Here is a 22,962-nt window from a genome sequence, read left to right on the forward strand (position 1 = left end):
CCCTTTGCTGGGACAGCCCCAGCTGTCAGCCACAAGGACTCTTTGCCACCCTTCTCTCTGCAGTTCAGCATTAGGGGGTTGTTCCACAATTTGCATAGTTTATATTTTTTACCAATTCCACTCTCAGGACTTGAGGATGTGTTTGAGCCCCCAGGCTACAGCTACGTGCCTGCACACACAGTGAGTACCTGTGGCTGGAGGCTGACAACCAGAACCCATCAACAGATCTTAGAGACTTGAACGTTTGCTGCTGTGACTACAGACCCTGCAACCCACACACACGTGGTGTCAGCGCTTCAGTTTTGATGGCAAAATCATACCTACTTAAACCACTTTGAATATTAAATCCAAGACATTATCAGAACACTTCCCTCAATGTTTGCACAGCCACACATGCATGAGGAACCTCCTTGTTCTCTGCTTGTTCCAACTTCCAGCTCAGAGCCGTTGCACTTTGGGCCACCAAGGTCTGGCAAAGGGCTGCATTTAGTTCAGAACCACACCATTGCAAGGAAGCACAGAGTAAGTTGAGCAGCTACTGAAAGGGTAAAATGCTTCAGCAATTTTTCATGTTAAACACTTAGTTTTTAGGCAGCAGGAGTGGCTGGGCTTACTCAAACCAGAATTTCAAGCTGTCTTTAACAATGGAGGGCTGGAGTTGCTCTTGACCTATATTATAAAACGGTTTTCCTTTAAGCAAGGAGCCAAGTGTCCTGGGAAACAAGCTTTGGCAGTTAGAAGAAGGAGTTAATGCCCAGACTGCAGTAACACTGCTCAGGGTGAGATGACCAAAAATCAACAGCTTCATGGTGTGAGGCTGACTACTCTGTATCCTTGAAAAGGGACTAGAGACTGATAGGGAGCTTTGTGCCTTAGAAGGCTAATGCCTAATGAGTAAGAAGTCAGCAAAAGACTGCAGTAAGAGGGGGAAAGGTAAAGGCCAGATAGGGAGATTGTGATCATCTACTCACAGCCCAGCCTACCCAATTCATACCCCAGACAAGAAGGCAGAGGAAGTGAAGGATCGGCGTACTCATTTACCTGCTGGGCTGCTAATCAATCACTAATACATATGCTTTAGAACAGAGACTATTCTAACGTTCTAATAATTCTACTAGAATACGGAATCATCGCGACCTAAACAGCGTCACTCCACGTTAACCCTTCCAACCGCCACAGCCTGTTTCACGTGACAAGTGGCTCCTTGTCCTCGCTTAAAGGGAGACTCCAGGCTGGAGTGCCTCAGTTTCACCTGGCGGACGGGGAGCTGTCGCTGCCTCCCACGCCCGGCAGCCGCTGCGGGGCCCGTCCGGCCCTTCGCGGGGCTGGTGCCGGTGCCGCCCCTCCCGCCGGGGCGGGGACGAGCGACGTCGATTCCCGGAAAGCCCCAAAGCCCCAGTTTCGTTTCTGGCGTGTCGGGGTAGCGGCAGGCGCGGCGATGGCGGCGTTGGGTCGGTCGCAGTCCGAGCCGGGCCTGATGGGGTTGGAGGAGGAGCTGACGTGCTCCATCTGCCTCTGCCTCTTCAGCAGCCCGGTGACGGTGCCCTGCGGCCACAACTTCTGCGCCTCCTGCCTGAAACTTTCCTGGGCCGGGCTGTCGAGCAACTTCAGCTGCCCGCAGTGCCGGGCCACCTTCCCGAGCCGCCCGCAGCTGCAGAAGAACACGGTGCTGTGCCGGGTGGTGGAGCAGCTCCAGGGCCGCGCCGGGACCGATGTCGCCGACGACCAGGAGGAGGAAGAGGAGGAGGAGGAGGAGGAGGAAGAGGCCCCCATCTACTGCGACAGCTGCCTGCAGGCGCCCGCCGTGCAGACGTGCCTGACCTGCACCGCCTCGTTCTGCGCCGAGCACCTGCGGCCGCACAGGGACAGCCCGGCCTTCCGCGACCACCAGCTCTGCCCGCCGCTGCGCGACCTGCAGCAGCGCAAGTGCCCGCAGCACTACAAGCTCTTCGAGTTCTACTGCAGTCAGCACAGGAGCTGCATCTGCTCCCTCTGCCTCCTGGGGCACAAGCTGTGTCACACCAGCCCCCTGCAGCAGGCCAAGGCCAACGCCGAGGTGAGCGGCGGGCGCCTGTGCCCACGGCTGCAGCAGCCCCGAGGGCACCCCGGAGCTCCCCGGCGCCGGCTGGGTGCCTGGCTGCTGCGATCCTGGGCTGTGCAGTGCCATGGGGAGGCTGGACCAAAACTTAGGCTATCCATCTTGTGCCTGGCCTTGCCGAACTGCTACCTGCGAGCTGAGGCACATCTTCAGAGTTGCTCCTTGTGTTTTTCTCTCTCCAGAATGGTGCTCTGAGGGGTTGGGAGGGTGATGGCACAGAGCTGATTGCCAGCTCCAGTTTCGGGCTAGGCTAAGCAGTGAGGCCTCCTGCCTCTGTGGCTGTCATCTGAAACTCAGCCTTCTCCGCCACACGGGTTTGGCTGCGTGGCCTTACTGCAGGCTGACCCAGGGACTGTAGACAGATAACGCTCTGTGTATGGTCTTAACAAGCAAAGAATTATAAAAGTAGCCAAAGGAGATCTTTAGCATGTAGATAAAAGCCAGGAGGAGGCTCTCCACAGAGTGGAAGAGAAAGAAACCTGGCCTTCGTATCTTACAGCGCAGCTGAAAATCAGCGGGTGGATGAGTAAAGCACGCTTGAAAAGTTCAGGTGGCCAACTTGCCTTCTGCAGTTATTAGAACTTTCTGTTCTTACAGGTCTTACTCCAGTCAGCATCACCTGAGTGAGAGCAGACACAGCAACTGCTCTGAAATACTTTCTGATCTTTTCTATTGCAGTCGGCGCTGAAGAAGAAACTCCTGGAGCTGCATAAGCAGAGTGAGAGAGCTGCCCAGGCCATGAACACTGTGAAAACAAACCAAAGCCTGACTGCTGTAAGTGGGTGCCTCTTCAAAATGCTGTTGCTTGGCTTATACTGGCCACTGCACGTTGCTAATGCTTCTGCTCTCGTGACAACAGCTGTTGTGAGATTGCATTGGCAGGAGAAGACAGTGTTGGGAAGGAACAGAAAAGAGGCATTTAGGCAGAGCCAAGCAGCTTGGTGGGAGTAAACCAGCCACACACCTGCACGTGCTGGCACACCTGGACTGTAACAGGCTCAAAAACCCATCCTTCCCTGTCACACCAGAGAGTGCCATCCATGCAGCTAAAGGATGAGTGAGCTGTAATGGCTGTAATTTGGGATGGCTCTTCCCTGTAAGTTACCACAACTAATCCCTGCCCTTCGCTGATGCTCAGGGTTCCTGTTTGTGCTGACAGCTGGACTGAGTAAGTCTCACTGTATCACCCTTTCTGAGCCAAGTGGTAGAGACCCAAGGAACTGAAAAGCTGCTGGGATGACACCTCTCTGCTCCTCTGGAACATCTCTGAGGATCAGAAATAACTCTTTTAACCAGAAAGGCCATATCTTGGAGATAGAAGCAGCTGCAGCTGTGGAAGTGGGTGTGTGGTGTCTGAGCTGGTGGTGGCAGCACAGCCTTGTTGCAGTGCTGGGAACAGCTGGGTGGCACAGCAGCAGGGACCTGGACACAGAGAATTGTCCTATTTCCTTGGGAGTACATGAGTTTTCTTTCAAAACTACATGGAAACACATAGCTTTTCTATTGCCTGTTTCAAATAATTGAAGCCTACATGTTTCTCCAAGGCTTGCAGGTAGTAGCAGCAGTAAGCAGTACGTTGTCCACAAACTTTTTGAAATCAATGTCTGTCTGCTCTTGTCTGCTCCAGGAGGCAGCTTCCAGAAAGAAAGATTTGATGAGAAGTGAGTTGTTAGAAATTAAAGCTTTAATTGAAGAAAGAGAAACTGAGATCCTGAAAGTAATTGCAGATGAAGAAAAAAGAGTTTCCAACAAGTTTGATTATGTTTATGGTGTTCTGGAAAGTAAGAAGAATGAAATTCAGTCTCTCAGAGATCAGATTGAGATGGCACTGACTGAAGTTGATGACATCCTTTTCTTGAAGGTAGGTACTCTAAATGACAATCCAATTCTTCATGTTTCTAGAATGCAGAATCACCAAAAGCTGCTGTGCTAGTCCTGCTCTCCAGACACTTTTGGTCAAACAGTAATGCAGTCACGTGCCAGAATCTGCCATAAGAGCATCTGCTGATAAGTAAACAAATACCAATGGAGTGCTGAAAGGGGTGTCTGGCAACTCCCCCCAACTCAGTGGGTGAGAGAACTCACCTCCATGAGATGTTGCAGCTCCATATAGCAGATCTGTCTCAATGCTTCAGATATCAGTTGAGAGTTAATAGACATGGGTTGCTGCTGCTGTTTGCTGTGGCTTATGTCTAACTGTAGCCTTTGCCCCTTTGAATTTCAGAGGCATGCACAAACCTCACCCCATTTAAAGTAACTTGGTTGTATTTTTCTATCTGCTACAGTAAGTGATCTGCATGAGATCTTCCCTTTGTCATTTCAGAGAGCTGCAGCATTTCAAGAGAAAATAGTACGAGAGGCTTTTGTTCCTGCAATTGAAATGGACCAAAATCTGATACTTTCCAATTACCAGTCTGCCATTGCCCTTAAAGAAGCTGTGAAGCTTTCAATTAGTCAGTATAAGGAGAAAAAAACAGAAGGTACTGTGTCACTGGGAGAACTGTCATTTTCTGCCTTGGCTTTGAGCTCAAATGAGTGATCTCCTCCCTCCAATCCAAACATCAATTAGAAAAAAAACAGAGCAGCAAATACAGCTGGTTAATGGAAACTGTCTTCCAACTTCTGCCATCCTCTACTGCCACACAAAAATGCTGCAGTCTGGGTTAACCTGGGAGCAAAAACATGCCAATGTCCCCTAACGTTTATCTATACTTGCATAAACTGATGAAATCACAATATTATGCCCTTCTGGCACAGCTCAGCCTTTACTCCTTACAGTAATCTGTGTTTTTGTTATGTAGCAGGGCTGGGGGCAGGCAGGATGTGGATTTACAAGGAGGTTACCCAACTGTAAAGGTGCTGATGGTGTCAGTGGTGTAGAACAAAGCCTTACTTACCTGGTTAAGCACAAGTATCTCTTGGACTGGGGCACAGATGTCTTCTGTGTTTCCATCTCTGCTGAGTATCACTCAAGTTCTGTTCACATATCTGAAAAATAAGATTAGGAAGTGTCCTCACTAATTCATTAATGTTCCTGGCAATACAAACCATAACATAAAATATCCCCATTGCAGCAAAAGTACCACCTGTGAAAAATAAGACTCCTCCAGCAGCTTCTTCAAACAAAACCTGTGGTGGGAAAAAGACTGCGGGAGCACGTAAGTACTGAAGCACCTCATCCTCTCCTCACTATGGTTTCATCATTCCATAAGGATTCAGGCAGTTACCAAGAGCTGTTTGCTGCAGCAGTGATGCAGGGATCATCTGCAGTGAGCACTCTGGTGTGGGAAGGGGCAAGTGTTTGGGGCTATTTGGTGCCAAGCAGCAACCTGCCCCAGTCCACTGGGGAGTCTGCCCAGTGTCAGTGCAGGCTGCAAAGTGGAGCTCAGCCTCCCCACCCTCTTGGGCTTGCAGCTTGGGTTTGGTTTTTTTTCATTTGTATTAACCATCTGTTGGCTTGTTGGGTGGATTTGTATGTGTGGAATCCTGCTATGAGCTGTACATGTTTGGGTTTTCTTTTTCTCCCTCACAAGAGCATACCTATAAAGAGAAGACCCTTCCCCAGGCTCAAGTCCCTTTGCAGGTGGAGGCAGATACCAGTAATTGGTGATTAATGGCAGCTTGATTAATCACAAGCATTTTGCTGGCCAGGTCTTGCCTGGAGTCTGAGGCTGGGGTGATGGGGACAGTCTTTGTGGCAGGTTATGCTGGAGTTTTGCTCAGATACCAGTATTTATGTGGTACTGTAGCTTGGTTGCAAGATCTTCCATATTCTCTTTTTGAAGTAAAAGCAAATGTTAAGAAACTACTTCTGTTACTTCCACTGAGCTGAAACATAGAATCATAGAGTCATTTTGGTTGGAAAAGCCCTTTAAGATCACCAAGTCCAACCCCTCCCTTCACCCTGCCAAACCCACCACTAACCCGTGACCTCAGCTTTGCAATAGCTCCATGACTGGGGACTCCCCCCACCTCCCTGGGCAGCCTGGCACAGGAACTGACAACCCTCTCAGGGAAGTTTTTCCTAATCTCCAATCTAAACCTCCCCTGAGGCAACTTGTGCCTGTTTGCTCTTGTCCTATCACTTGTTACTTGAGCCAGGATGAGGGGGTTACAGGGGCTGTACATTATCACTTGCTTTTCTTTCTCACCAAAACTCACAGTTCACTTTTTTTTTTTTCCTTCCCCTCCAGAGGAGAAAAAGAAACCTGTTAAAGCTGGTGAGTCCAAACTTTCAGCACAGTCACTCTAATGTTCATTCCCTGCTCCCTAGTTTTGGGGTGTTAAGTGGAAGTTTCACTCTTGCTCTGAGAAGTCCTTTATCAGTCACTGTGAGAGCAGTGCAGCCCTGCAGGAGGCTGCCCAGAGACCACAGGGCATTTTCAAAACAAGATAATATGTAACCTGAGCTAATACTGATATTAACCCTGGGTGGAGCAGGAGGTTAAATCAGATAACCTTTGGAGATGCACTGCAATCTGAGTGCCTGGGATGGTGAGGTAAGCATGCAGGGTTGTTTCCCAACTGCCCAAACTCTCTTTGCTTCTGTCAACACAGCACCGACCACGGGACCAGTAAATGCTGCATCTGCTGCTGCAACTAAAGAGCAACTTGACAGCTTTCTGAAGAAATCCAGAGAGGAGCTTTTGCAGTGTAAGACACCCCACGTTACACTACTTAAAGATGAACTTTCTGCACTTACTGCACTGGTATCATGTGCCCTCTTTAGTTATCTGACAAAGTATTTTGGAGGAGGTTTAGTTAGCTGGTTGTTCAAGTGAAAGAAACTTTTGGAGGGAAAGAGGGCAGGAGATTTCTGAGCAGTTCTTCTGCCAGATGAATCAAATTTATCCTTGGTATTCTTGTATCTTTACTAAAGCAAACTAAGTTTTCACAAGAATGGCTTTGGCTTCCCTCCAAGTGACTGCATTAGGGTAGCCCAGAAATATAGAATGTAATGCACTGGATTTTTCACTGAAATGAAGTGCTGGCTTTTTTGTCAGCCCATGATAGTTTGCTTAAGATACCATACCAGATGGTATACAATATGGTAGCCCTGTCACTGCCAGATCAGCAATTCCCTCCTTCTGCCTGCATGAATTTGAGTGGTGAAGGAATCCCATGGAGATGCAGGAAGGAAGGAAACTTGCCCTCCGTTTGTCTGCTGTGTAACACAGAGCTGCAGTTAAGCCCAGCAGTGTCCCCAAGAACTGCCTGCCCTGTGGAGGAGAGCAGAGCAGGGAGACAAATACATGTAGGAACAAGTGCCTGGGCAGGACAGTAGAAACAGAAGTGCTTTGCTCCACAGTACCTTCAAATAATTCCTGTTCTTGCAGATGCTGCCAACGTCACGCTGGATTTCAACACAGCCCATAACAAAGTGGTTCTGTCTGAGAGATATACCAGGATGTCTGTCTCAGACATCTCCCAGAATTATAACTACCACCCTCAGCGCTTCACCGACTGCTCCCAAGTGCTGGGGTTCCAGTGCTTCAAGCGGGGCATCCACTACTGGGAGGTGGAAATGCAGCAGAACAACTTCTGTGCCATCGGCATCTGCTACGGCAGCATGGTGCGGCAGGGCCCCGAGAGCCGCCTGGGCAGGAACGGCAGCTCCTGGTGCATCGAGTGGTTTAACTCCAAGATCTCATCCTGGCACAACGACGTTGAGAAGTGCTTGCCCAATGTGAAGGCTACCAAGGTTGGGGTGCTGCTCCACTGTGAGGGGGGCTTTGTGATTTTCATGGCTGTTGGGGAGAAGCATAACCTGATCTATAAATTCAAGGCGCAGTTCACCGAAGCCTTGTACCCTGCCTTCTGGTTATTTTCCAGTGGCACTGTTCTCTCCCTCTGCCAAATGAAACAGTAAGACCTCGTGTCTTAATTTAGTTTACCTAAGTACTTACATGCAGATAACTGGCCCAATAGCAACCCTTTGGATGTCTTAGTCTAAGAAGTCTTAAAGGTGGTTTGAGACAAGAATTATTAGGTCTTTGAAGCAGTTTGGGAAATGTGCTGATTCCTTGCTCTAATAGCTAAAGCCTTTAGTGATTTAGTAAAATGCTGATGACAGTAAAAACTGCACTGAAAGGCTTTGCTAAGATCTTGATCATCCTTTTAAAAGCAAAGGTATGACACGAGCCTTTGTTAAATGCCTCCAGTAGCTGCTGTGGTTTCTGTAGTTTGTGATAAAGGATGTGCAGAACTAATTTTCAGGTCTAAATATGTTCCAGAGGTAGTAATAACCCCTTTGAGAAAGAAACAGGAAGAGCTCCTTGACAAGTTCAGGCTAGAGGCTTTGAGGCAGGTCTCTGTTGCATTTTCCACATGCAGACTGTTGCCCATCGTCAGGATGTGCAATACACTGTTCTCAGTGTATGACTCCATGAGATGCTACAGAACAAACAGTAAGTTTGTTCTGTAAAGCAGCAAGTTCAGGTCTGATGACACCAAGTTCTAAAAGCCAAATCTCACCAGAATGGAAATGCAGAGGCTTGTAGAGTTGATGGATAAGAAACGATGTCAGAATCCCCAGGAAACAAATGGCATCGACTCAGAGAGTGGGGATACACCAAAGAGTCTTCAGGAAGACATCCTGCAGAGCAGCCCTGGCTGTCCTCTAATCCTCTACACTTTGTGGGGTGAAGCCACAAAGAATATGCTTCACATTTTCACATTGGAGGCTTTTCAGTAGAGTGGGTTTTGTGTGCTGAGGAGTTCAGGGAGTGCATTTTTGCCTTGCATAAGGAGCTTAAATGTGCTGCTCACTTAAAACAGGGTCTTCTGTCTGAAAGCTTTTCCTCTTTGTGAGGTGAGATAGTCTCTACTGGTGTATCTTTAGTTGTTCAGGTGGCAGAAACTATATTTCCTACATGTTTTTGGGACTCTGGTGGAATTCTGAGGGAGTGTACATAGAAGAAGCTGTTTCCTCTCTTCATGAAGCCTGTGGGCAGCCTGGTCAGTCTTTTGAAACATACAGGGAATTAGCACAAAGGAGAATATACATTCATTCCCTCTGGGATGGATTCTTATTTCTCCTGGTGTTCTTTGCTTTGGGTTGTGGAATGTATTCAGAAGTCCTTTCCAGGTTCAAAGGAATCTGTGCTTCTGCATTCTTTCCTACAAGGGTAACACAGTCAGTAAGCAATCAAGGTATGTGGATCTCATGGTTTTGGGCATGTATCTTGATGCCTGGGGACTTACTGTGCTAGCTCTTCTTCCTTGTAGCAGCCCATGAAGAGCAGGGAAGCTCACACTGTCCAGACACTTCCTGCACTTTGGATTGTGCAAGTCTCCCTTATGGGTGTAGTAAAACACAGAGCAGCTGCTGGCAGTTTGGGAGGGAATTATTAGAAGGCTCAGAAGAACCTCTGTGACTACACTTCACATTAGCCAAAGTGCTTTACATAGAGACTTGCAGGAATTCAGGCTTGGTGTCTCTGCTTTTACTTGAGCTGTGAACTCTTGTCAAGGATAGCATAAGTCTGATAAGACGCTTCCATTTCTTTGTTCAGGGTAGGATGTGGAGTTGGTGATGGAGCTAAAAGTGCCTTGGCTGTCTTTGGAGTAGTTGTACTATTGCAAGGGTCTCAGCTTTCCAAAGCACAAGTCAGCACTAGAGCTACCAAACCAAGCAGAACACTCGAAAAGGTACAGAGGGAGGATGTGTCCTGCTTGGAGCCAACAGTCAAGGCAAGATTTGTTTCTGCACTTCCAGTTTTTCCAGCAGTGAGGGACCAGAGCCATTTCCTCTGAGAAATCCTGTCCTTCACCTGCTTGGCTGTGCCACAGGGCTGCAGATCCACACAGCAGGTGCTGAAGGAGTACTCTGTCCCCTTGTTCATAGGGAGAAAAGTGCTCTGGTGGTTTGTGCAGTGGAGAAAGTCCATGCCATGGAGAAAGGCAGCCTTCAACTGCCTTCTTCTTGACTTTCAAAATGAGTGTTAATATTAAGCTCTGAGTCTATGGGCTGCTTTAGCCATAGCCTGTAGTGATACTCAAGCAAAGGAAAGAAGAGTTCTTACTCCACTATGTTGGATTCATTAAATATGACATTGGTGTGTGACCAACAGTATCCAAACACCTCTGGTCTTCTGGATTACCACAGGCAGTGGAACAAGCCTTGCTGTATTCCTCATTTTTTGTGCTATAAATGACTAGCAATGATAGAATGGGTTCCTGTTAATCTGGAATGAAAGGAGAAACTCTGAACTGAATTGCTGCACTCTTGAAAACTGTTCTCTTGGTTAGCTTCAGGGGGCTGGGATGCATTGAAACATCAGGGTGATAGAACAGTTGGATAAAATAGTAGTTACAGCATGAGAAATGATGATTCAAAAGCCACTTCAACACAACTGAAGTGGTTTTACTCAGGCACTAACCATCAAAGTTGTAATGGTTTTTTAATCAAAATGTAGTTACAGGCATTTATTTTAATTATACTTCTCTTTTTAATAAAGAGCCTAACTTGAGGTCTATCTAGTCTAGAGAAGGAACTAATTGTAGTGTTAATGAAGCCAGGAGGATGTGGAATGATTTGCATATTAATGCAGAAATGAGAGTAAATGGATAAACCACTGCAAAGTTACTAATTTGTTTAATCTTTTCTTCAATGAAACACTTCAGCAAAATACTGCAGTTAGAAAAATACCTTCTATGGCAATTATAAACCTGTTGATTGTAGTGACCTATCAGCCATGTACTTCAGTGTGTATGCTACATGTTACTTCAGTAGATGTGTCAGCTAGACATCCTTGTCAGGGCAGCAGGCATAAAGTTTATGCTGTCTGGTTTATGCCTGTGCCTGTAACAGTTTCAGAAGTTGACTGTTGATCTTTTCAGCTATAAAGCACATTAATCATGGTCTTTTTAATTCAATAAATACTCATGGTAAACCCTAACTCTAAATGTTTTTGTTCTGTGTTCAAAGTTGAGGCAAGCAGTAAGAAAGGCAGAAATAAAGATAAATAACAGGTCCTTTACTGCATAACTCAGAGTTGCATGAAAACTGGGGAAGAGAGAAAAGCAGGAGAGCTGCCCAGGCTGGAGTGTCCTCTGGACTGTGACATGCCATCCCCAACTATCTCCTTCAGCTGAGCTCTGCACCCTTTACCGCAAACACTGTAGCCAAGGAGGAAGAGAACATCCTTTTGAGTAAACAATACTGGAGACCTTTCCATGAGTGATGACTCAGTATGTGCAATGGGATGGCTTAAAAAAAGTCTTAGGCCCAGCATTTGCCAGCTGAAGTTACATCTGGAAGCAACAATAGGGGATTTCTAGTGTGAGACAGTGAAGTCAAACTAGAGGGCCAGTGGTTTGCAAGCTGCTGCCTCTCCACAGGGCCAGGGGAAAGCAGCTCACCAGGGAGCTACTCTGCTGCCTCAACAGCTGCCTAAAATGAGCCAAAACAAAAGCACCCACAAAGCAAGTTAAAAATTGACTTTTCCACTTAAAGTTCTCCAAGTGAGTTAAGTAATGAAGGTTTTTTGGGAAGAAACTTGCTGAGGAGTTCCCAGAGAGTCAGACAATAGTATTGCTTGATCAAACATGGCAGATAGTACGCAACTAAGGAAAGGGAAACAAAATCCCTCATTTTTCAGTCCCTCCTTGTCCCATGATGTCCCTGAGATTAAGGGGTCAATTAGGTCTGCCAGTTTGGCATCAGGTTCCAAAGACAGACAAACAGGTCCTTTGAGCCTGCATAAACTTGAGTGTGACTGCAGCCTGAGTCTGGAACAGCTTCTGGGACGCAGAGAAGTCAGCACACTTGTTACTTGGACACAAAGTCTCTTCCCCTCTTTGCTAATGTAAGTTCCTCTTCATTTAGCTTTGTGATCACTCTTTTTTCTTTTCAGCAAAAAGACCAACAGACATGGACTCCAAATCCTACTCTGTGGGAATGTGTGTGAAAATGTTTACCAGGATGTTTCCTAATACTCCTCTCTCTTCCTCATTCTCCTCCTTATTTGGCTGCTCTTTAACAGACTGTGTGTTTCTGTACCCAGTTCTCTCCAGCTCCCATCTCATCCCCCTCCTTCCCTATTCCCTCCCAGTTGAGTGGCTGCTACTTCTCAAATAATCCATGTCAGTTAAAAACATGTCACGGCGTGGTCATTGTGTGACTCCTATTCAAAGTTCATGTCATTTAGACTTTCATTGGCAGCTATTTTGTCCCATTAAAAAGTTCAAGACAGCAATTTGTGAATCTTGCTCAACCAAGTAGAACTGTGAAAAAAGGAGTTATTTCAAAAGTCAATTAATTGTGATGTGTCAGAGTGCTCCTCATTCAGTTTTTTTTCCAGGCTCTGTCATGGGCTCACATCTGTCAGCCCTGTGTTTCCCAGGCTTCTATCTGATGCCCTTCTACTGAAAAGAATGGGTTTATTCACACCATTGCTTGGACTTTGTGTGGTAGACACATTTTGTATCATTTTACGGTGTAACAATTCCATTTACATAAAATACAGGCAATTATGTGAGTCCAGCCTGAGCACTAAAGGAGGATAGGAGGAGCCACCATTAAAATAATAAAAGCTAATTGAAAAAGAGGCAGATAATTGAGGTGAAAATAGCATCATGAGCAATACTTCATCCTAAATTAGTTCAACAGAACTTTAAGGAGGTGTATTTAGCTGTACTTTGTTTCTGTCTGTATTACACCCCTCAGTGTTCTTCAAGGAGAGAATTTGCACTTTTTACAGCACCTACATTCCACTTAAAAAATCAAGATGTTCTTGGTGGAGGAAGAAAGGGTTTTGTTGTGCTTTGGAGTTAGGTTGTGTTGTCCCCATCCTCCCCTTCATTTACAGAGTTTTCAGATTTGTCTGAAAAGGAACATTGTGCCTTAGAAGCCTGATCCCACCATTCCTGGTTTAACTCTCCACATTGCAACAAGGTCATTCATGTGGGAGCATTTATACAGCGTCAGAAACAAAGTTTCAGATCAAAGTTTTCAGCAACATTTTTTTAACCAAGCATAACAGTTTCTCTTTGGTAGCCAAGAACCTCAGTCCTGCAAAAGGAAACCTCTGAAGGTTGAAGGCAAGTACTCGTTTTGCCTGAAACTCATCAGCAGTTCGTCTGTCCTTAATCTTGGCATGGTAACATGTGCTGCTAAGGCCCAATATTTCTGTAACTTCTCTGGTTCACAGTCAAGAGGGCTGTTGCTCTGATGGCATAGCTGGAGTCCCTGCATACAGTCCTTTTGGCCCCCAACTCACTTCAGGTACTTGTCTATGGATGACAGCAAGAGTATTCCTTTAACTAGTGGCAGATTATTTCCTTGAAGAAAGAGCAATGGCTTTAATGAAACCAAAACTCATCACTTTCAAATGAGCTATTTAGAAAAACACTGTATCCTTAACTCTTACGCCCCATGACTATTTAGAAGCCTTAGATTTCAACAGAATGACCATGAAAAGGGGAGAAAAGAAAAACTCTTGGTCAAGTACAGAAAGAGAGAAAAAAATACTCCTCTTCCCATGTTGAAGTTAAAAGTATCCAAATCTCAGTGCAGAATGAGACAGATGTGAAAACAATAAGCTCTCTCACTGAGAGCAGAAGGTATTGGACACCTCAGTGAGTGGCAAAGCTGAGTATAAACCCTGATTTAGAGACTCTGATGTGCAGCTCCTGTGCCTTCCCACCAGAGCTCTCAAGGTCTCTGGAAGCTATGACTTTGCCATTTCATACTGTGACAAAGATGTACTTTGGTACACAAACAGGGTTCTCACCCTTTTGTTTGAGATACAAGTTGAGTTTACATTTCAGTAAAAAATATGGAGTCACCTTAAACATAATAATAGATTGGAGAAGAATGAATGAGCCAAACCCTTAACAAAGGAAACCAGTGTGGGTTCCTGTCAATAATTTCCTACAGAATGATATGTTGCAAATCCAGGTGTATTTGCAACTGCACAGGAAAGGCAAGGTAGGCATGAGGGAAAGATATCTCCCTTCCAAAAAAGGCCAGATTCACTCTGGTGTAAGTAGGCAAAACTCCACCCAAAGTACTTAAAGATGACTTAGCCCACAGCCTCTATTCACAAACCTTTGGTGTTGGCCCAGCCATTCAAAGACTCCTTAGAGATTCTTGCAGCTCTTTTGTCTTTCAATGAAGGGGGAAACATCCCATCTCTCTTTTGATTCTCTATGTACACATCAGGCACAAGGCCAGCAAAGAACAAGCCATGGAGTGCATAAAGAGCCCTGCTGCTCTATGAAATGTTACAGATGAGAGGGATTATGGAAAAGGCTTCACTTCCTGCCTGGGAGAGGCTGAAAGACTGAAGCTTGCAGTGATTAAGGGGAAAACACTCAACATGCATTCCCCAGGAAATAGAATTTCTCAGGTTAAATTCAACCACAGCAAAGGAAGATGATCACTTGTCTGCTTGCAGTTGGTCACAAATGTCGTTTGTACAACAGTAGAATAGTACAGTTGTTCACTGTAACTTAGGACTCCCCTTCCCCATACTAGACCTAGCTCAAGTCTTAAAGAGAGCTGGCACCTAAATTCCCCTGATACTGTCTCTCATTGCCTCAACATTCTGTCTGCAGTGATAGTCTTTAACCCCTTCTGGCTTGATTTACCTGTACACAGAGTTGGAGAAATTGATCCCCAAAGACTGGAAAAAACTTTAAGATGAACATGAAGATGCCTTTGGCACACTTGTTTTGCTTTTAGGTATCTGTTCCTTGAATGGATGAATCACTGTGCTTTTCTAAGGCTGCCTGCTCCTGTGGGCATTGCAGATTGCTTGTATAATGTGTTTTGTTTCTGTCCATTAAAACTGTTGTTTCCCGAGAAGACCAAATTGAGCACAGAAATGCAAACACTGTCTCCTATTATACAGAAACTAATCCAGACAGCACAAGGAAGTTTATTCCCCTTTAGCTTTTATTCTACAGTGGCTAAAGAAAGGATTCTATGGTTCAGTCAGAAATTATGTGATGTAAGATGCTGGGGGAAGAAACACTGCTTGCTGCCCTCAAAATGAAGAACTTGGAAGACCACAATATCACCCTGGCTTAACACACCAGGAAATGAACTTTAAATGCCCTGACCTAAGCACAGTTCCTTCCTGTGATAATGGCTGTCCACCTTGCCACACTAACAAAGCCACTGACATTAAAGAATGCATGACCTGATCTTTACTCTTCAACTACTCTACTGCACTTCCACTCATTCAGATTTTCCATCTCACCCCAAGAGAAACACAATCTGCTTTGCCCTACTGTTACTCATGTCTGTATCTAAACATCCTCAGTCTTGATGCTGGGAGGAATTTGGACCAAGTGTAAAGAGCAGCAGCACTACTCATTTTTAGCACAGCAGAACTTTGATTTTGAGTGTGAGCACTCTACACATCTTGTCCTCAGAAAAGCCAGAACATTTGTTTAAAGTCTGAAACAAAAGAAAAGGAAGAGATTTTCTCTAAAAAAGCTTTATACTGCACCACCTGGAAACATTCAGGTACCTCTATTAGTTACCAGTATCATGACAATTCTCTCAACTCTATGCAATATAGAGAGATTGCAGTGAAATAGAATTAATATATCCAACATCCACACTCTCTAGTAAGTTCTTCATTATTCTCACTGATTGCAAGGATTTCAGGTTGCTCATTGCTGGCAAGTCCACAGAGCTGTGGATTAAATCAGCAGGCCAAAGGCATCTTTAAGTATGTTGTTTCATTTCACACTGGGTTATTTTAGTTTTTCAACCACTCATTCACTAAACTACTTATCTGCTTTAAAAAGGACACATTATTTCAAAGGGATGATGCTCTATGAAAGCAAATGTTATGACATTAATGCTAGAAGAAATGGCTGAGGCCCCTTTAAAAGGCAACTCCCCCCTAAGTTTGACATGTACAAATATACAAACCAAGAAGAAATGCAGTACCTTTGAGCTGTACTAAAAGAACATGTTTTATCTCACAGTGCAAATATCAACCTCCGTTTAACATCTAAACTGCAGCATATCCCTGTACACCCTCCAGTACTTTACAGCAGCCAGTTTGCTCAGGTCTTTCCTATTGTGCACTAAACATCCAAACCCTCTGATTATTTCATTTCCCAAACACCTTTTTTCATCTGGTAGTGACAGTGTTCACATTAGGTAAAGTGCAGTATTCCTCATAGGTGTGTTTGCATGGGGAGCAAAACCAGCTGCTGTCAACTGTAGAAATGAACAGCAGAATGGCATCAGCTGTGATTTTGTCCCAGAGGGTTAGTTAATCTCTCTGCTGACATACAGAAGGGAAACCTACCAGTTGCTTCAAGGCTTAGTAACTATGGCTAAGATTATAGTTAGCTTTCATTTAAAATAAAAGGGGGAAAAAGCCATTGGGAAAGGAAATCACATAGAGATGGGGGAGGAGTGAAAAAAACCTAGAGAAAAAACACAGTTTGTACACAGAGCAAAAGATGTTTGAGAATTTTGTAATACTGAGCACAAGCTGCTTCCTAAAACCCCTCCCCCAAAACAGACCTTTTCAAAATTCAGAGTTCTTTTGTGAGGCAAAGATGATGTGAAGGAGGAGGAAGTAATGCAACTAATACCAGAGGGGATTAAAAGTCAGAGTTTAAGGGGCTCACAGAGCCATTATCTTCAGGAAATTCTCCAAGTCCAAGTTTTGGTGAAGTTGTTATGTTTAGTCCTTGGTTTTCAGCCTACTTCAACACTCAGCACCCAAAAACTGCGCTATTTTCCAGCTCTTGACTCCAGTGTCGCTCCTGTCAGTTGAGCTGAAACTCACACGGGTTGGCTCCTCTTTCCCTGGCAGCCCAGTAAACAAACATGAAATCCTTAAATCGAGGAGCACAGCCCAACCAAGCTTCACCAAAGTGTTCATTTCCAGTGAAAAGGAAATCTCCACCTCCCTTCTTCACCTTGCACTGCAGCAGGGTCCGTATGGGGCCTCGCCACTCGCCGCTCGCTTCATCCTGCTGGAAGATCCTGTTTTTCTGTCTGTAGACTTTCTGGACACTGACATCAACCTGGGACATGTGGTTCTCTGAATCGTGGGAGACATTTCGGATAGATCCTTTCACCACTAGATGTGAAGAAGACAGGAGGTGGTTATGGAGCAGCAGGTAAGTAGCTCAGGTACTACGAGCTCACCGAGGGAAATAATGAATGAAAACAACCCAGCTTTGTTGTGAAGTGTGTGTGTCTACCACCTAGAGGTGGACACATTTCTGAGCCTATGTTGCATCCTTGGATCCCAACACAAACAGTGCTACATGCTATAAGCTTTATGCCTACTCAAATCAGCTACATCTGAGGAAAAAACATGTAACTTGCTTGATACTGCAAAGCAGCAGTCAAGGATAAAATGCAGCTTGGGTTCATTTTTTTCAGTCTATGTTCCAAGACAATGGCTGTCTCAGACTCTGAAGTTTTTCCTTTGAGAGCAGTAACAGAGGTTGATCCAGGAAGAATCAGAATATGATTCAACTGGAAAAAGAGGTGGTTAAACATTTTCCATTTAGAAGTTTGAGACTTGCTCCCTCAAAAGCAAATGGCATTCATCCATCCGTCACAGGAGACTTTGGAAGATGACAGGCAACATGCAGGACTTCTAAAGTGGATTTATTTGAAGACTTATTTTAAAAATCACATAGCAAACCTGTACCTTCTTTTCCCAAAATGATCCTGGCTGTTTCCTGGGACGACAGCATAATATGTCACAGTCTCTCTGACTGAAAGTGTCCTTTGCATCATCTGACAGTATTTGTGGTCCTGAAAACATCTTTCTCATTCTCACCAATTTCCCTGTTTTTCACCCCATCTCACCTCATTTTTCACAGCAATCTGTTATTCTTCTGTTAACTAAATGAATTTCAATCCCATACCCAGAGAAGGCTCAGAAAGAAGCATGCCATGCTTTGAGACAAGAGCTCTTGAGCAAGGGAGGGGTTACCAATGCACAGAGACACAACACTCTGCCATCACACTCTTCCATTCAGGTATGGAGAACTCCATGAGCCAAGAGGCAGAAGAAGCTGATTTCTGAAGTTTCCAAGAACTTCTGCATTTAGTTCTGTTTCCAAGGGACTTTCAGAATTTCCTCTAATAGATGTCTCTGTTGTATGTCTCCCTCTCTGGGATCATTTTTAATCAGATGCAGTCAAGTCTATTGACAAGCTATAACGCACTTGTTCCTGGTGCTCCAAGTTGCTCCTGTGCTACCTTCATCTTCAGAATAAGGATAAAGGCTCAGTTCACCCCAAGTGTCATTTACACTTTCATTAGCAGCTATTTTCTCTAATTAAAATAAATTGATGATAGCGGTTTGTGAGCTCAGGGTGAGGAAGTCAGGCCATAAATAGTCAGCTCAAAGGGCCATTTCTTCTGGTCCACTGCTGCTGTGAGTGTAAGTGCCCTCATTGTGTGCCTGGGCCCCCACATCTGTCAGTCCCTGCTCTTTCAGGCCATGCAGAGGGAAAGCACCTCATGGGAAAGGATGACTTCATCAAGTAGAAACAATGGGCTGGATTACATCAATTAATTTAGAAGAGGAAGAAAGGTTACCAGCTAAGAAGCATTCAAAGGGGAGCACATTCTCAGGTTTTGTATCAGCAAAATGATGCTGGCATTTGATTTTATCAGTACTCTTGAAGTATGGCAACCCTAAGTAGGAAAGCAGTCATTTGGTGGGGGCTTTTAAACAAGGAATAAGGGTAAATATAGTTTATAGTTGTATTTCTTTCTGTAGGTACACTTACACCAATGTAACTGTGGCCATGTGGAGAGGCAGCTCTACAGCTCTAGCTATTGGATGTAATCAAAGAGGTACAAACTGTCACGTGCAAAACTATGGGAATAAAGTGAACAAATCATGATTGAGAAAAGTGTTATTACAGAAAATGGGAAAGCTTTTAATGTACCATCAAATCAGTGGTTTCAGTTATTTCCTATGGAATATTAACTGCTCTGTTTTCTCATAAGGCACTGAAACCTAACCAGTGTGTCACTGAAGGAAGTTTCAGTCACCTGAAATCCTTAGCTAAGTCATAAACAACTCACTACCTCTGTACAAAAAGAACGAGGCAGTGTGCAAACTGTGAGGGAAGCAAAAAGGCACGTTCATCATCAGAAAAAGACCCAAACAGATTAAGAGAATAAAAAGGAAGATACCAAGTACCTATAAAAAGCTGTCTGTATCTGTGCCCACACATGTGTGGCTTTACTATGTGTGATGGCATTAATTTCAGCTCAGTTTCAGATCATAACCTTTCTGCCTGCAGGAAATGAGGACCTTGATTAAGGTTTCCTTCCCCCCCCCCAACTTCAAATTCTTTATCACATGACTAATTTCCTTCTCAGACCAAAGAGAACAGTCACAAAGTTATTTTAAAGAAAGAAGCAAACAAATCCAAATAATCAATGCACAGTTAAAGGCAGAATTATTTCCCATTGGTCATCTTACCAAAATCACTGCTGCAAATGGCCATTAGAAGTTCCACGTTGTCACAAGGGTGGCACATGGCTAGAAAAAGAAAGAACAGCTAGTTACTTATAATACTGTACAAGTCTCATTGCTAAGGGACTGGTGAATTACAAGAGGACATGGGGCAGAACTCCTGGCTAAAGAGCATCATGGTCTGAGGCAAAACAAACAAAGCACAGCGGATTTGTGAGAGTCACTGACAGCCTATAATCCTTTTAATGACTGATGAAGGAAGCAAAAAACACAGCAGAAAACAACACTTGGCACAACACCCCCCATCACTTTTCAACCTTTTCAAAGCTGGTCCTACTTTGACAGAAAGAGAGGAAGATCTTCCCTGAGCACCTGAGACTCCACACCCTCCCTGGGCAGCCTGTGCCAGGACTCCCTCACAGCAAAGCCATACCACCTTGGATAGAAGCAGGAGCAAAGCCCTGAGGCTTACCTTTGACCACAGCCATCTTTTTGTGGTCGGGGCCAGCAGCGCTCTGGTTGCTCAGCAGCTCGTACTGGAAGCTGGCGGTGCGGCGGGTGATGCCCCTCTGCGGGCTGGCCTGCAGGAAGAGGGCCACTCGTTGTGGCATCTGGGCACTGAAGCAAGACACAGGGTGAGGTCGAGCCCCTCCTGCCTCGCTTACCACCAGATGCAGCTGCCCAGCACGTTCCACGTAGATGTTGGCACCCTGGAAGTCACTGGCAGGCTTGATGCAGACAGTGGTGTGACGGGCACTGGAGAGGTTGGGCTCCAGGACGACACGCAGGGCTCGTGCTGGGTACATCCATTCCAGGGAGCCCTCGGTGCAGCGCAGATGGATCTGCTCCACTGCACGGGAACGCGGCTCCCAGTTCAAACCACTGCCAAGACAACACATCCCTCTGTCACTACTGATACCCACAGACTCACCATCTACACACAGACATAGGTCCAACACCCAACTCTGGCTCTTATCCTGACCATGCCACAGTTAATTCCCTCCAGCTGAGCCCTCCCTCCCTCCCATGGGTGTGATTGCTCACACCTGGGGCTGCACCTGGGCAGGGCCTTATTCCCTTTTGCCTGCCTGCAAATCCAGGCTTGGATGCCTGCAGCATCCACAAAAATGACAAAGGACAACTCTCTGCTGAAAAGCAACAAAAACTTTCTGTGTGAGAGGACTGGCAACAGCCAGCTCTCCTGAAACTCCACCTGTAGCTAGGGAGGGCCAAGAGCTGCAGACTCACAGTAGGAGCTGAGCAACAAGTGCTGACAGCACATCGGAATTGGTTTCAAAGCCTATGTTTGTAAAATCCTTTGCAGGGTTTCCAGTGAGAATGCATCAGGAGGTTTCCAACCCAAGCAGGCTGTGCTGGCCCTGCTCCTGAGCTCTTCCTCAGCTGGTGCCATTTAACTGCTTTCAGGAAAGTTACTTTTGCTTATGTTGCTCAAGAAACCAACCCCATGACAGCTGGATTTGTTAAAAGGAAAAGGCAACAAAATGCAGAGGAGCTTTGTTTCTTGTTTTCCTTGGGAAGCTACAGAAGGAGTGGCCGCCCCCTGGTAACTGCAACCGCCGCTCGCAATGGGTGAGACCCCGAGGAGCCCTGACCCAGTGCCCGCCAGCCCCCGGAGCCCCCAGCCCCGCCGCTGCCCACCTACCTGCCCCTCCAGCTGCAGCGGTCAGCAGAGCCCGGGCCTGTCAGCAGCAGCCCCAGCAGCAGCGTGGGCAGGCCCTGCCACACCGCCATGGCGGGGGCAGAGGAGGAGAGGGATGTGTATGTGTGTGTGTGTGTGTGTTGGGGCCCCTGTCCCTGCTGCAAAGCCACAGAGAGGACAACCCCCTACAGCAGGCAGGGGGACGGTGATGCCTCGGTGCCAGCGCTGCTCTGCCCTCACACTCGCTGCCTTCCCCGTTCCTCCCGGCGCGGGCCGCGCAGCCCCCTCCTCCCCAGCTCGCTTCTGCTATAAGACATTTATAACAGTTTCTCATTGCAGTCTCAGGACAAACAAAAATCTGTGTCAACATAATCAAAGCAAACACTGCGTGATTGATGGAAATTCAATAGTTTTAACTTCTGCTTGCATGAGTACCTTTCAGGGGTCCGTGCACAAGAAAGCACAAGGGCCTGCAATTATCATGCTAAAAGCCGGGCTGTGCCTGCCCATAATTAGATTTCTATATGCATTGCCCTTTCCATATTTTCAATGAACGACATGGGGAGCTGCTCTTTTGCAAGTTTGAGAGAGAGAGGCTCTTTTCTGCCGCTCTTAAGCGTGGAATCGGGATTTTGCAGCAGGTCGGGACAATGGCCCCGGGCGCTGCCGGGTGGCACCGGCTCAGCCCCGCCGGGCATTGTTCACAGCACCCGTGTCCCCAGGGCTTCCCGGGCCATCTGGTACCTTGTGGTTCCCAGCGTGTTCCCACATTGCCTGCAGATGCACAGGGAAAGAGAAGCTGAGTTTGTCTGCTGTGTTTCTGCAATCTGGGTTTTTCCTTAGGAGGGAAATAGACCTGCTGGGCATCTCCTGAAATCAGAGCTTTAGAGTCAACTGTCTGACCCTTGAATCTTTTTAGGACTCCTACACATCCACGTTTCATTTGCTAAGTATCTTACATTTAAACTTTTATTATCAAAAGGCAGAAGCAGAGAAGTGTAAGGCAAGACTGAAACTCTAAGATCCTGCATTCTTCCCCACACATATCTGCCAGGTGACTTCTCTTCAGGCTAAAGTCTGTGCACAAGCTGATGCTGTGCACAGTTCACTCCAACTGTCCTAAAAACGTTTAAAAACACATTAAAGTCAGATCCTGTATTAGCATTAGTGATAGCAATGTGCAAATCTCTGTGAAACTTATTGTCTTACCCATCTAAGAAAAAACCCGCTGAATATCTACGCTCTGACCCCATCTTGAATGGAAAACACCACACAAATAGCCTATAAAAGCTTTGATTGTGCTGTAATATAGGAGCTCAGAGGGCAGAGCTAGTTCTGTCTTTTGTGCAAATGAGATCAGGGAACACAGGAGAGGACTTGGGAAGGGATCTGACACTATGATGAAGTGGCCCTATAGGAGGATTTATTCACTTCCAAAAGCCCAGACTAACCCATCTGCTGCCATCCTGAGAAAGCACTGAGCCACTTCATCTCTGAATTGCTTCCAGTAGCAGCATTTCCCCTTTCTGTGGGGAGGCTCCTGTGTATTTTCCTGAGTGCTCAGCAGCCCTCCCACCTCCAGTCTACATTAACACCATGTAACACCACAACATCTCTCCTTAAAATTCCTATTTAGAAACTGCTCTTTACAGGTAAGAAATCGGTAGGGCTGTTTCCCTCCTTAGACTAAACAAGGAGAGTGCATCAGCACGGGGTTGTTACAGCTGGAAACTCACATTTGCTTTTATGCAGAACAAGAACAGCAAAAG

General features: G+C 45.9%; 2 protein-coding genes across 2 annotated transcripts; one reads left to right on the forward strand and one right to left on the reverse strand.

Annotated features, from left to right (window-relative positions):
* Positions 1-1,378: 1,378 nt before the first annotated feature.
* Positions 1,379-10,998, forward strand: TRIM25 (tripartite motif containing 25). Its single transcript, XM_062011191.1, has 8 exons — positions 1,379-2,056; positions 2,777-2,872; positions 3,726-3,959; positions 4,422-4,578; positions 5,173-5,256; positions 6,292-6,318; positions 6,656-6,751; positions 7,435-10,998. Exons 1-8 carry the CDS (start codon positions 1,439-1,441, stop codon positions 7,965-7,967), a joined length of 1,845 nt encoding a protein of 614 aa, XP_061867175.1. The 5' UTR covers positions 1,379-1,438; the 3' UTR covers positions 7,968-10,998.
* A 5,728-nt stretch (positions 10,999-16,726) lies between these two features.
* On the reverse strand, positions 16,727-20,354 carry LOC104552899 (meteorin-like protein). Its single transcript, XM_010195333.2, has 3 exons — positions 20,006-20,354; positions 19,540-19,599; positions 16,727-17,160 (listed from the first exon to the last, which is right to left on the reverse strand). Exons 1-3 carry the CDS (start codon positions 20,337-20,339, stop codon positions 16,844-16,846), a joined length of 711 nt encoding a protein of 236 aa, XP_010193635.2. The 5' UTR covers positions 20,340-20,354; the 3' UTR covers positions 16,727-16,843.
* Between the last annotated feature and the right edge of the window lie 2,608 nt (positions 20,355-22,962).

Source organism: Colius striatus, chromosome 18 (assembly GCF_028858725.1).
Source record: "Colius striatus isolate bColStr4 chromosome 18, bColStr4.1.hap1, whole genome shotgun sequence".
Taxonomy (NCBI): Eukaryota; Metazoa; Chordata; class Aves; order Coliiformes; family Coliidae; genus Colius; species Colius striatus.

What these genes read in the sequence shown, in the direction of transcription:
- TRIM25 (XM_062011191.1), top strand. Translation starts at nt 1,439, where the DNA reads ATGGCGGCGTTGGGTCGGTCGCAGTCCGAGCCGGGCCTGATGGGGTTG. An exon ending in AGGCCAAGGCCAACGCCGAG is followed by an intron (nt 2,057 to 2,776) that starts GTGAGCGGCGGG and finishes TTTCTATTGCAG; the next exon opens with TCGGCGCTGAAGAAGAAACT. An exon ending in TAAGGAGAAAAAAACAGAAG is followed by an intron (nt 4,579 to 5,172) that starts GTACTGTGTCAC and finishes TCCCCATTGCAG; the next exon opens with CAAAAGTACCACCTGTGAAA.
- LOC104552899 (XM_010195333.2), bottom strand. Translation starts at nt 20,339, where the DNA reads ATGTACCCAGCACGAGCCCTGCGTGTCGTCCTGGAGCCCAACCTCTCC. An exon ending in AAAGATGGCTGTGGTCAAAG is followed by an intron (nt 19,600 to 20,005) that starts GTAAGCCTCAGG and finishes TTCTTTTTCTAG; the next exon opens with CCATGTGCCACCCTTGTGAC. An exon ending in CATTTGCAGCAGTGATTTTG is followed by an intron (nt 17,161 to 19,539) that starts GTAAGATGACCA and finishes CTTCACATCTAG; the next exon opens with TGGTGAAAGGATCTATCCGA.